The sequence below is a fragment of the Onychomys torridus genome, chromosome 2 (genome assembly GCF_903995425.1).
Source record: "Onychomys torridus chromosome 2, mOncTor1.1, whole genome shotgun sequence".
Classification (NCBI taxonomy): Eukaryota; Metazoa; Chordata; class Mammalia; order Rodentia; family Cricetidae; genus Onychomys; species Onychomys torridus.
Window position 1 is genome coordinate 63,248,320 of NC_050444.1, and position 12,592 is coordinate 63,260,911.

General features: G+C 49.8%; 1 protein-coding gene across 4 annotated transcripts in view; it reads right to left on the minus strand.

Moving 5' to 3' along the window:
- Window positions 1–11,878: 11,878 nt before the first annotated feature.
- Window positions 11,879–12,592, minus strand: part of Cntfr (ciliary neurotrophic factor receptor) — a 39,232-nt gene continuing 38,518 nt past the window's right edge. For all 4 annotated transcript variants that reach the window (XM_036178070.1, XM_036178067.1, XM_036178066.1 and 1 more), the window contains one exon: window positions 11,879–12,521. In XM_036178070.1, the coding sequence (XP_036033963.1) occupies window position 12,521 (1 nt within the window). In that variant the 3' untranslated portion in view covers window positions 11,879–12,520. The remainder of the gene's footprint in view (window positions 12,522–12,592) is intronic.

Genomic DNA, 12,592 nt, shown 5'->3' on the forward strand with positions numbered 1-12,592 from the left:
TGAGACAGGATATCTTGAAGTCCAGGCTGGCCTCAAACTCACTATATAGCTGAGGCCATCCTTGAACTTCTGATCTGCATGCCTTCCAAATATTGGGATTACAGGCATATTTTGTAACACCCAGGGCTCTGTGCACACTAGACAAGTATTCCACCAACTGAGCTACATCCCCACCCATGAGCTGCACATGGCTTTGCTCACCATCTAATCAAAGCTTCTCTCGGGATATCTCAGAGCCCCCAGCCACCAGAGTCCACACTCTTTGTCTTCCCTGTGTTCCTACGCACAGTGAGCATGCAGCTGACCTGTCGTCTCAACCCTGAGCCCTCAACTGTCAGCAAAAACTTTAGAACCTCAGCTTGACTTTCAAAAGTAGGGCATGTGGCCCCATATCTTCTGCAGCCCCAACTCTTCCCCAGCCCACCATGAAGAACATAAGACCTGGCTTTTCCCGCCTGACACAGGCAGGGGATGTTTCCTACCTCCTCATAGTCCCCATCTTTTCCGCACTGATGAGGGTTTTCCACTAACATTGAGCCTGATGTTGTGTGTGCTCAGGTGTACAAAATCAATAGTTTTTGTTTCATAAAAACTAAGTGTAAGCCGGGCAGTAGTGGTGGTGGCAGCGCACGCCTTTAATCCCATCGTTCAGGAGGCAGAGGCAGGTGGATCTCTGTGAGTTTGAGGCCAGCCTGGTCTACAGAGCTAGTCCAGGACAGGCTCCAAAGCTACAGAGAAACCCTGTCTCAAAAAACTAAGCACATGGGGTTGGGGATTTAGCTCAGGCCCCGGGGTTCGATCCTCAGCTCTACATAAAAAAAAAAAAACAAAACCAACAACAAAAAACTAAACACACACACACACACACACACACACACACACACACACACACACCCCAAAAACAAAACAAACCTAAGCACACAGCTGGTGTAACGGCCCAGTAGGTAAAGATGTCTGCTCTCAAACCTAACAACCCGAGTTCATTTCCTGGGACTCACATGTAGAGAGGACTCCCTCAAACTGTCCTCTGACTACCGTATATGCACTGTGGAATTGCACGCTCTCTCAAATAAATAGTTGTTCAAAAAACACTAAGTGGGGCTAGAGAGATGGCTCAGCAGTTAAGAGCACTTGTTGCTCTTGCAGAGGACCTGGTGGTTTCCAGTTCCAGGGGATCCAACACCCTGCTCTGACCTCCAAGGGCACAAGGCACACTTGTGATACACATACACATATTCAGGAAAGACATCCAAACACACAAAGTAAAGTAACAGAAATCTTTAAGAGCTGGGCAGTGGTGGTGCACACCTTTAATCCCAGCGCTGGGGAGGTAGAGGGAGATGGATCTCTGTGAGTTCAAGACCAGCCTGGTCTACAGAATGAGTTCCAGGACAGCCATGGCTGTTACATAGAGAAACACTGTCTCAGGAAAATAAAGAAGTAAGTAAGTAAATAAATAAATCTTTAAAAACCCACCTGGGTGTATGCACATAAAAATGCATGTTCACATAGAGACTATACATATTTAACATTCATTGCCCAGATACCACACATAGAGGAAAACTAACTCAAAAACGTTTACAGACAGCCGGGAGTGGGCTACACCCTTGCTGTGATGGTTAGGCTTTTGTCAATTTCACATAGGTTGGAGTTATTTGGGAAGGAACCTGGATTGAAAACTTGTTTCTTATCAGACTAGCCAGTAGACAAGTCCAGGTGGGGTATTTTCTTGATCAATGATTGATGTGGAAGGGCCCAGTCCATTGTGGGCAGTGCCACCTCTGGGCAGGTGGTCCTAGGTTATATAAGCAAGCCATGGGGAGCAAGCCAGTAAGCAGCATTCCTCCATGGCTTCTGCTTGCATTCCAGACTCCAGTTCCTACCCTGGCTTCCTTCAGTGTTAAGCTGTGAGATGAAATAAACCCTCTCCTCCCAAATAGCTTTTGAGCATGGTGTTTACCACAGAACTGAAAGCTAACTAGGACACCTGGAAACCCAGCTCTTAAGAGGTTGAGGCAAGAGGATAACAAATTCAAGACTAGGCTAGGCTTCAAAATAAAACCACGTCTAAAAAGTAATAAAATAAAATAAAGATTTTTATTGTGATTTTTTTTCCCCATAATAGGCTGGACATACCTTGAATGTCAGCATTAGGAAGTCAGGTGCAGGTGGATTTCTGTGAGTTCAAGACTAGCCTGTCCTATATAACAAGCTCCAGGCCAGTGGTCATAATACACCCATGTTAAGATAAACCTCCCAAACACACAAGTACCAGACAGTGTTTTAAATCGATGACAGTGATCAGTTTTCTAGAAATCAGAAGAACATTATGTACAAGAGATAAGAAAAACAGGTAAATGTAGAAAAGGGAAAGGGGGGGTGAGAGAGAGAGAGAGAGCGAGAGAGCGAGAGAGCGAGAGAGCGAGAGAGCGAGAGAGAGCGAGAGAGCGAGAGAGCGAGAGAGAGCGAGAGAGAGCGAGAGAGAGCGAGAGAGAGCGAGAGAGAGAGAGAGAGAGAGCGAGAGAGAGAGATCCACGAGCATCCTTGTCAGGGGCAGTGCCAGGGCAGTGGAAGGCGGGGTCAGAACTGGCTGGATGAGAGACAGAGATAAGAAAGTCAACTTGGGCAAAGGAAGGGCATGGAGGACAGTGACAGTCAGTTTCTTGTTGCTGCTGTAACAAGTCTGTATAAACTTCGTGGCTTTGAACAACACAAGGTCTTTTCTTACTGTCTGGTGGTCTGAAATCCATCTCACTGGGCTAAAGTCAAGGTGTCAGAGAGGTGGGTCTCATGTGTGGGCTTTGGCAGATCAATCTGTATCCTTCCTTTCCAGCTTCTAGGGAGCTTACACTCCCCGGCTACAGACTGCTTCATCCTCAGAGCACGCCATTCTGACTTTGCCTCCATCATTCTGGCACCTTCTCTAAGTTCCTCCTTCTCCTCCCTCTTTTCACTCAGAACCATTGAGATTCTCAGGCACGTCTGGACAATTCAGAGTAATCTTTGCATCTCAAGATCCTGATCTTAATCACATCTTCAAAGTTCTTTTCTTGTATGAGGTAATAGTCACAGGTCTGGGAACTCAGACTCGGGCATGTTGGGTACCATTATTCAGCCTACCACAGGAGGGTGGTCGATTATCTCACAATCTTTAAAATGCCCTCTAATGTGCATTTAGTTATCCTGAAATTTAAGCCTAGCACTGAGGTTCACATAAGTTAAGTCATTTTCCGTGTGTGTGTGTGTGTGTGTGTGTGTGTGTGTGTGTGTGTGTGTGTAAGATAGGGTTTCACTATGTAGCACTGGTTGGCCTGGATCTGGCTATGTAGACCAGGCTGGCCTTGACCTCACAGAGACCCATCTGTCTCTGCTTCACAATTGCTGAGATTAAAAGCATACACAATCATGTCTGGTTTTAGGCAGACATTTTTTTAAAACACCAAAAATGTTATTATTATAGTTGTAGATAATTTTTAAAAATTGCCCAGAAATGGTTGGTGTTACATTTAGCTAGCAGATGCCTACATAGAGAAAGAAGCATTGAGAGAGACAGAGAACAGCACAGAGCTAGCTAAGAATGGGGCCGTTCATAGTTCTAATTGCACACGCTATAGCAGATATTTTTTTTAAAGCAAAAGTAAAAAATTAACTTGAACTTAGCTAGGAAAAGAGACAAGTAAAAATGCAATAAATGAACTCAAGTTGAATTATTTCTTCACCTCAAAAAGCAGTCATTCCTAAAAGATCTCTCTTGAGTTTAGAAAAATGCTTTCAATTAAGAAGCTGGGGTAGGATTTTTACCATCATGTTTCAGCTTTATACACTATTAATTGACTCTGCACTGTGGAAGAAAATGTGATTAGTACTGTCGTCCATCGGCCCTCCTCTCCTCTCCAGATCATGCTGCCAATGTTGTTTTTATTTTATCAAGATTTATAATATTTACATTTTGTTCTACAACTAAAATTCCCACAGTTTAATCTTAACCTAAATGGAATTAATGTCACCACCAGCCCTTGTACTACAGCTCTCCTCTTCTCCAGTCGTGGTTTTGATTAATTTCTTGGCTGACTGGATTTTGTCTTTTAAAAAACAAAAACAAAACCCACAAGGTTTTATGTATCCCATGCTGGCCTTAAACCACTCTGGAGCTGAGGATGACCTTGAACTCCTGATCCTCCTGAGTGCTGGGATACCAGGTCTGTATCTCCAGGCCTTGGTTTAAGCAATGCTGGGGACTGAAGCAAGGGCTTCACTCATGCTAGGCAAACACTTTACCTGCTGAGCCACACGGCTAGCCCTGAGTTTCCAGGGTTTTGTTTTTCTAGAAAGCTTCCTGAGTTCTCAGCCTGCCCCCAGATTCATGATTAACCCTGTAGTTTACGCTTGTGCTCACCTTGAAGCCTCCATAGATGCTGCTTTCCTCTGTAAAGTGCCAGCCTGGAGCAGGGCCTTGTCCTAAGGTCAACTGCTCTGGTGTGTGGTGTCTTCTTCAAGACAAATGTCTGGTTCTTCATTGGGGGATATTCCCCCTGTATTTTAACCCTATAACATCTTCTTGCCTTCAATTTTCGGATCCTTCACTTGTTTTAAGGATGCTCCTGGCTATGCTTTTGGCTCTCTTGCCTACCTGATGTTTTCCTGGCCTTGTCTTTTCCCACCAGCTGACTCCACATCCCAAACCTTTCTTCCACACCACTTTCAGCCACTGTGCACGCCACTGTTTCTGGCTTTGCTGCATCTACAACATTATTGTTTGGGTCCTCTATTTAATTTCTCTCTGTTCTCTATTCTATTCACCTCATTTTGTCTTATCTTGTCCTTGGGTCCTTTGTCCTATCGATATTATACATTAATAAGACCTACAACAGGAAGAACTTGTGGGAAATCTGCTTTTATTCCTTTGTTTATATTTTCTAGATTGGTGTAAATGTGTATGTATACTCAAGTGTGTGTGTGTATGTGATGTTCCAGATCCCTTCCCACCCCCTCTCCTTCCTTCCTGCCTGTGTTTTGCTCATGGTCTTTGTACCCAAAGGCCATCTTTTTCTTTTTCTCTTACTGCTACCTGCCATGACTCATGTTTAATAAACTCCTCTTTTGTATTGTAGATCCCTTCATCCAACTAATTTATCCTCTCCTAAGGAACAGCTGTTGCTTTGGGCCTGCCATGCCTCCTAATGCTATGGCTTGACGGTGGCCTGGCTGGGACTACCAGTCAACCTTGCTGGTGCTCAAGTATTCATCCTCCCAGGACCCTTAGACATCTGCTCCAATTGAAGGGGGAGTGTATTCCATTCTCACAGCTTTATAGCTCAGGCCCCTGGAACAGCAATCCATACCATGGAAGATGCCATATTCTTCTTGCCTCTGTGGAGGTGTCACAGAGGGTCATGGGCTTCTACTTAAAAGGTTCCTTAATCAGGCCATACTGTAGTCAAAGCCATGGTGTCATCCGGGAACAGGTTGCTGTCAAGGGCCATGTCTGGGTCCGTGGCCCTATAGGGACCAAGGTCTTGATGGATGGATATTGTTCCTGTTGCCACCAAGGGCCGTGTGGATGCTCAGGGTCAAGTCAGCCACCTGAGTCCATGTTGGGGTCCAAGAGCCATGATGCAGGTGGGGCAATGCTGATCTGAGTGGCCTGTGCTGCTACCCAATGCTATGGTGACATCTGGGCCAGAGCCGCAGCTGAGGGCCATGTCTGGGTCCGTGGTTCTACTGCAGTGAGGGTCTGTGTCGATGTCCAAGGCTCCTGTTACCATCGAAGACCATGAGGACGCCCAAGGTCTGGTGCCATGTTCATGTCCAAGGGCTACACTACCTCTGGAGCCCCTCTTATCTGAGCAGCCTGAACTACCACATAGGAGAACGGTGATATGTAGACCTGGCTGCTGCTGAGGACCATGTCTGGGTCTGTGGGCCTACCATGTCTGGGGTCTGTGCTTAAGTCCAAGTCTTACATTGCCACCAAAGGTTGCAGAGAAGCCCGGGGTTGGGGCTGCAACCTGAGGCCTTGGTGATGTCTGGGGTCATGTGGTCATCAGAGCAATCCCAATCTGAGTGGCCCATGCTTTTACCCAGAGCCAGGATGTCATCCGGGCCCAAACTGCTACCAAGGATCATATCAGCTGGGGTCTGTGGCCCCCATTGCAGTCTGTGGCCCATGTCACCCCAGGGGGCCAAAGGAGCCATGTTGGATGAGATCAGGGGGCCATGCAGAGCTGGCTCCGCCCTTTGCTGGCCCTGCCTCTCACTGGACACTGCAGCAAGACAGCTGGCCCTGACCCCCACGGGAGAGCTGACTCCTACTCTTGGGAGAGACGGCCCCACCCCTCACCATAGGCAAGAGAGAACTGACCTTGATGGCCTGGCATTGGGGAATTGAGTCTGCCCCCTCACCTGAGGAAGGTGGCCCCAGTGGCCTGTACTGACCAGTTCAGTTACCACCCAGGCCCACAGTTGAGCCTTGGGTTGGCCCACCCTAACATGTACCCCATCTAGGACCTGCTGGAGCTCATGAAGGGACTGGTCTCGTGGAATGATAGCTGTAGGATCTTTATAATCTGAGGAGGCCTCAGGATATCCCAGAGGAGTTCCAGTGAGGATCCAGTGAGGATGGTCTATCAGAAACCAGAGGCCTTGAACCAGACAGTGACCCATTGCAATGAACATTTGCTAGTAAAGCTGGTTGGACAAAAGGGTACACTGTGACACACTGCAGCTCCCAGTGCCAGCAGATGAACGAAGAGGTGATGGAGAGGTGGGAAAGATGGAGAAGCGAAGAGGTGGTTCTTTTCGGGGGGAGGGGATTGTTTTGTTCTTGTTTTTGTTGTTTGCTTTGATTTGTTTTTGTTTTTGTTTGATTTTTTTGCACTGCCGGGTTGAGGGCAGGATATGGGGGGACCTGGAGATAAGCCGAATTAAGGTGCATGATGTGAAATTCCCAAAGAATTTCAAAATCAATAAAGATTATGTTTTTTCTTCTTTTCTTCTTCTTCTTCTTTTTTTTTTCTGACACAGGGTTTCTCTGTGGTGTTTTGGTGCCTGTCCTGGATCTCACTTTGTAAACCAGGCTGGCCTTGAACTCACAGAGATCCGCCTGCCTCTGCCTCCCTAGTGCTGGGATTAAAGGCGTGCACCGCCACCGCCCGGCAGAATCAATAAAGATTTTTTTCTTTAACGTTCCCCCATCATGATGGCCTGGCTTCCCCTCTGCCCACCTGCAGAGCCAACGTTAGTATGAATTCTCATTTACCAGTTCACCTTTTCTGAATGCTTCACTGCCCTCAAATCTTCTCCTCTCCTCTATTAATGGGGGTTGTCATTATTTAAGGGTTCTCCTAAATTCCTTTGATTGTGTGTGGGCATGTCCTGTTTTGGCTTTTGTTCATTTTCTCACTGGGGCTGGGGCGGAAGAAGTCTATGATGGCTTCACTCGTCTCGTCCTGGCCTTGCTTCCTCCATCTCCTCTCCCCAAACGCCTTTCCTCTGGCCAACTCGGGTGGTTCCTTAAGAATTGTCCGTATGCTCTCTACTGTGTGTGCTGTGCTCCGGTGCTGTGGCAGAACTCTCTGCCAGATGGGGCAGGGACACACTGGAAAGCCTCATTCCATGTTTCTCCTTCCATCCTCCGCCCTTCCCAGGAAGCATCTCTGCTGCTATATTCTCATGACATCCCTGTCCTAATAAGGCCCAAGGTGTTCCTGTTGTCTTTCTACAGCCACAGGAAAGGCCTCAACTGTGGCCACACCAGACAAACCACAAACTAACATACCACACAGATATACTCCGTACACCAAGTCACCTAACACATAACACTGTGTGTTTGCACACCAGCACCACAGCTTGCATGCAATCCCACAGTTGCATTTGCTGTTGTATCTATATCCTTTGCACACAGCCCCAGACGTCTGGCTTCTCTCTGGGGCCCGTTGCCTGAATCTCCTGAGACCCTGCCCTGCCCCCTAGTGGCCACTCCCCTGGAAGTACTCTATCTACCTCCTTGGCCTGCTGTCTAGTCAAAGACGCTTCTGGCCTAGAACAGCCTCCCTCTCAAAGGAACCTGTCAGACTAGGACCCCTAAAATATCCTCCACATCAGTCTGTCCACTCAGATTGGTATGCGGCAAAGCCGCTGCAATTAGAGTGGCCAACTGCTCCACTTTGCTTGGGATGGGTTTTCCAAGATTTGAGATATTCAGTACTAAAACCGGGAAAGCTCCAGGAAAACCAGGACCAGGTGGAGATCTTACTTCTTTGACACACTGTCTTCAGAGCAGTCTCCTCAGCCAGGACCTATCAGACCTACTCCTTCAGACTAGCCCTTTAAATCACAATCTCCTGGGATGCATGGACCAGACTAGTACCTTCCCTTCAAGCTGACCCTGTTACTCATGCCTCTCACGCTATTCACTCTCAGGTTAGCCCCACCCCCACGCGTGCACGCGCGCGTGCTAGAGTGGCATTACCAGATAAAGTCCCCTGCTACTCTCCTTAGACCAACCTACCTCCCTTTTCACCTCTGAGGAGAGGCAGAAGAGGGAATTACACCCCAATTCCTCCTGCCTGTATACAGGGCTCTATGTGGAAGCTTCTAAAGGTTAGGCGCTCTTGATTGTGGATACAGTGGGCATGCAAGACTAAGGATACAAAGATACACAGGTACAGGACACACCACTGGAACTCAGAGCCAAGCACCCGTTCTCTCCTTGTGACAATGAACTTCCTGAATCTCATCCTACAGTAGTAAGCTCCCTACCGCTGACAGTTCTCAGGGCTGAGGGCTGTCCGGAAGGAGGCGTGCCTAATAGTTACCTCTACCCTGGCTAGCTGCTGGGAATGCAGACACAGGATCCCCATGCTCACAGCCACTAGCCTCAGAACAGGAATGAAGGGCAGGCAGGTGGCCGAGAGGGGGCAGCAGAATCTAGAACAGACCCTGGCTCAGGCCAGAGAGGAGCAAAGGCCACTGCCTGGGGTCTGGATGTGGGGCAGGAACCCAGAGGGAGGCAAAGGAAGAGGGGTTGAGTCTGGGAAAAGGGACCATGGCTGGGATGGACATAGGGATGGGGACAGTTGTAGAGAAAGACACATACACGCTGAGACAGGGATAGAGAGAGAGAGACAGAGCAGACGGGGTTAGAGGCACAGGGATGGGGAGAGAGGCAAAGGGAAAGAGAGGGGCCAGGCAGAGAGATACTAAGAAAAGGAAGGAGTCAGAGGGCAAGAGATGGATGAAGAGGGAAAAAACACTAAAGACAGAGGAGGGAAGAGACAGAGACGCAGAGATGCAGATTGGGGACCAGAGGACCAGAGAAGGCTCAGCGGTTAAGAGTGTGTACTGCTCTTCCAGAGGACCTGAATTCATTTTCCAGCATCCATGCCAGGCAGCACATAAACTGCCTGTAACTCCAGTTCCAGGGGATTCTGGCCTGGGACCAGGCCAAAGACTTATCCAGAGACAGGATTAGGTAGGGAGACCAAATAGAGACAAGAGTCAGGTCAGAGAGGAGAGGGGTGAAGCATAGGGCAGCCACACTGAGAGGAGAGATCCTGCGGCCAGGTCGCTGACAGATCAAGACATAGAGGGTACCCCACTCCCAGTGCAGTTTGGGGAAGCAAATAGAACTAATGAACTGGAAGCCTGGTTGACGAGGCTGCTGCTACACAGGCTGCAGATGTGGCCCTCTGCTTCCCTGGCTCCTCAAAAATGTCCCGATTCTCTAAGTTCTGTTACAGCTCCCAAGAACTGGTGCCTATATTCACCCCAGGCTCTCCAGAGCTACCCTTGCAGTGGGCTTGGAGAGATGGCGCTCAAGGGAGGCAGCAGGCACCAGCAGGCACCAGCAGCCACGACCCTCCAAAGTGAATGTTCTCTGAGGTTAAAGGGTGAGGGCTTGCAAGGAGGGGAAACACCCCCTCCCCCCCATCCCCAGAGTCAATGACACTGACCAGAAAAGGCTCAGGACAAGGCTGATCCCTTGGGGTTGGGGGCAGGGAGATACCCCAGTTCTCCCCTCCATAAGCCTGCAAGGCTTCAGCAGGCCCCTCTCCTTGTTCTGCCCCTCCTTCCCAGGCCCAACATAATTGCTTTCCCATGTTGCTAATGGAGGCCAGATTGCTGATGCCCAAGCTTTGGGTGGGCTGTGGGTGGGTCAGGGCTGACCAAGGCTCTTGAGTCAGAAAGGCAGCCCAAGCCAGAGACCCTCTGACTTCAGCCCACCCACCTTAAAGATAGGCAAGGGGCAAGGTTCTAACACACTGCAGGACTATTGATGTTCTTGGCAGGACAGCTGGTAACCCCTGATCTCTACATAACCCTGCTGGACCTAGAATGCAGGCCCCAGCCTGAGCCACACCTCGCTGAGCCCAGACCAACAGGCAGAATTGAGAGTTCAGGGTACAGATGCAGGTCCACAGCTACTTCTTAGGATGTCCGCTCTAGGAGTCTCTTTCTGTGCCTAAGGAGGCACAGTTCCCATTGTTTGAAAAGCCACAGGTTATCTGGGTATAGCGGCGTATGCCTTTATTCCCAGCATTTGGGAGGCACTGACAGGTGAATCTCTGCAAGTTTGAGGCTAGCCTGGTCTACATAAGTGAATTCTAGAGCACCCAGAGCTGCATAGTGAGGACCTGTCTTGAAAACAAACAAACAGAAAAGCCACAGGTTGCCCTGTGTTGGGTCTTTTCCATCCACAAGTCTCTACCTGAAACAATCTTTCCCTTCTAGCCTGGGGGACGGCCAACCTCCTTCGCTCTGTAGACCCTCCGCTGGGACTAACTCAGTCTGGATCTTGTCTAGGCCTGATGCACCAATGCTCTGGGTCTGTGATCTCTCTCCTAAGGCATGGTCCCGTGTGGGCCTGCAAAGGTTGGTGAAAAGTGCCCGGTCTGAGGAGAAAGGGCTGCAGTGCCCAGGGGGATTCTTGGTGGTATCTAGCACCTGCTAAGGGGAGTGTGGACTAGGGCTGACGGATGGACACTCTGGTGTATGTGGCTTTGACCACATCCCACTTTTTTCTATGCACACACAACAGCCTGGCTTCCAGGCTAAGACTCTGGCTCTTCCCACCCTTCTGCAGAAGTCTGTTGACTTGACTCTAGCCCTGGGCATTTCCAGCAAAGGAGCTCTGGTAAGGTGGCTTCTCTGAGAGAAATGTGGCCTCTTGCTACATAGCCCTGGCTGTCCTGGAACTCACCATGTAGACCAGGCTAACTTCAAACTCACAGAGGTCTTCTTGCCTCTGCCTCCTGGGTGCTGGATTTAGAAGAATATGCCACCACATCTGGCTGGAATTGGACCTTGAACGCGTATGGGACAACCAGGAGAAGTCAGAGGGAACTTAGATCTGTTTAGGGACTTTAAAAGTCCAGATCCCCCTAAATTCACCCTAACCACTATCTATATAATCTGAGACTTAACCCTATATAAGTCCACTTCTGAAGCCCAGGTCCAATCCCTATCCATGCTCTAAGAAGTCTCTGCCTTCAGGCTGCCTTCCTGCTTGGCCAGGCCCAGGACACTGTGTTCTGAACCTCTGTGGCCTGGCTGAATACCTGCTGGTCCATCTGGACTATGCCCCCCTTGCCTTGGGCCCTCCTAGAAGGTAGCTCTGGGGGTGATTCACAAACAGCCGGCCAGAACTTCAGCGGCTTCTCCAAGGGACTGGTACCCAGCGTGGGTCCATCTCCCGCAAGTCTGCCCTTGGCTGCAGGGAAACCCAACCCCTGAAGTGGAGCCCATCATCCGTAAGGAACCATGGCCTGGAGGCCGAACCTTGGTCCATCTTCCCCAACCTGCTTTCTCTCTTCTTCCACGCCTGCAGGGCGAGGTCCTCAGAAGAGGGCTTCCCTCCCAAAGTGGTTCTGTTCCAAGGTCTCATGAAATGGTGACGTTTAATGAGAACTCCCTACCCCTCCCACCCCTGTATATACATCTATAAAAAATTCAAATACAGCAAGTTACCATTGAGTCAGACTAGAAGGGATCGACAGGACATTAAATACTGGGGGCAGGAAGGGTCAATGGAGAATCGTACAAAACAGGGGCAGAGGTGGAGAGGCTGAAAAGTGTGGCCACCGGGGAGGGGGGGATGGCTGGGCCCCCCCCCAGTGTCAGGAGCTTATAATCTGATGGTGGCAACAGAGACCCTGGGACAGACAGGAGGCTGGGGCAGGAGGAGAAAACTGTGGCTATGGGGGCTCCCCTCAGGTCCCCCAAGGGCTCCTGGGAGTCGCTGGCGTTGGAGGGTCCAGCCCGAGGGGGATAAGATGAGAGGGGTCTTTGGTGGGTGGGTTAGCTGCATGGTCCTCCCTGGATAGAAAGGAGGGCCGGCTTGGTGTGGTGGGGGCTAGGGTACGGCAGGCCCGGGCCTGCCGGGGTCTCTACAAATTGTGTCTGAAGAGAATGCAGAAGGTCCTCCTGCCCGTGTGCAAAATAGAAACCGGGGTCTGCAGGCTCAGCTCCGGCCTCCTGCTCCTCTGCAGGTGCTCTGGCACGTCCTCATAGGATGCCCGGCTCTGGGGAGATAGGCCGGGGGAGGTGGGGCTGTGAGGGTGGAGGCTGGGATGGAGGTTCTTAAGGCCCTCCC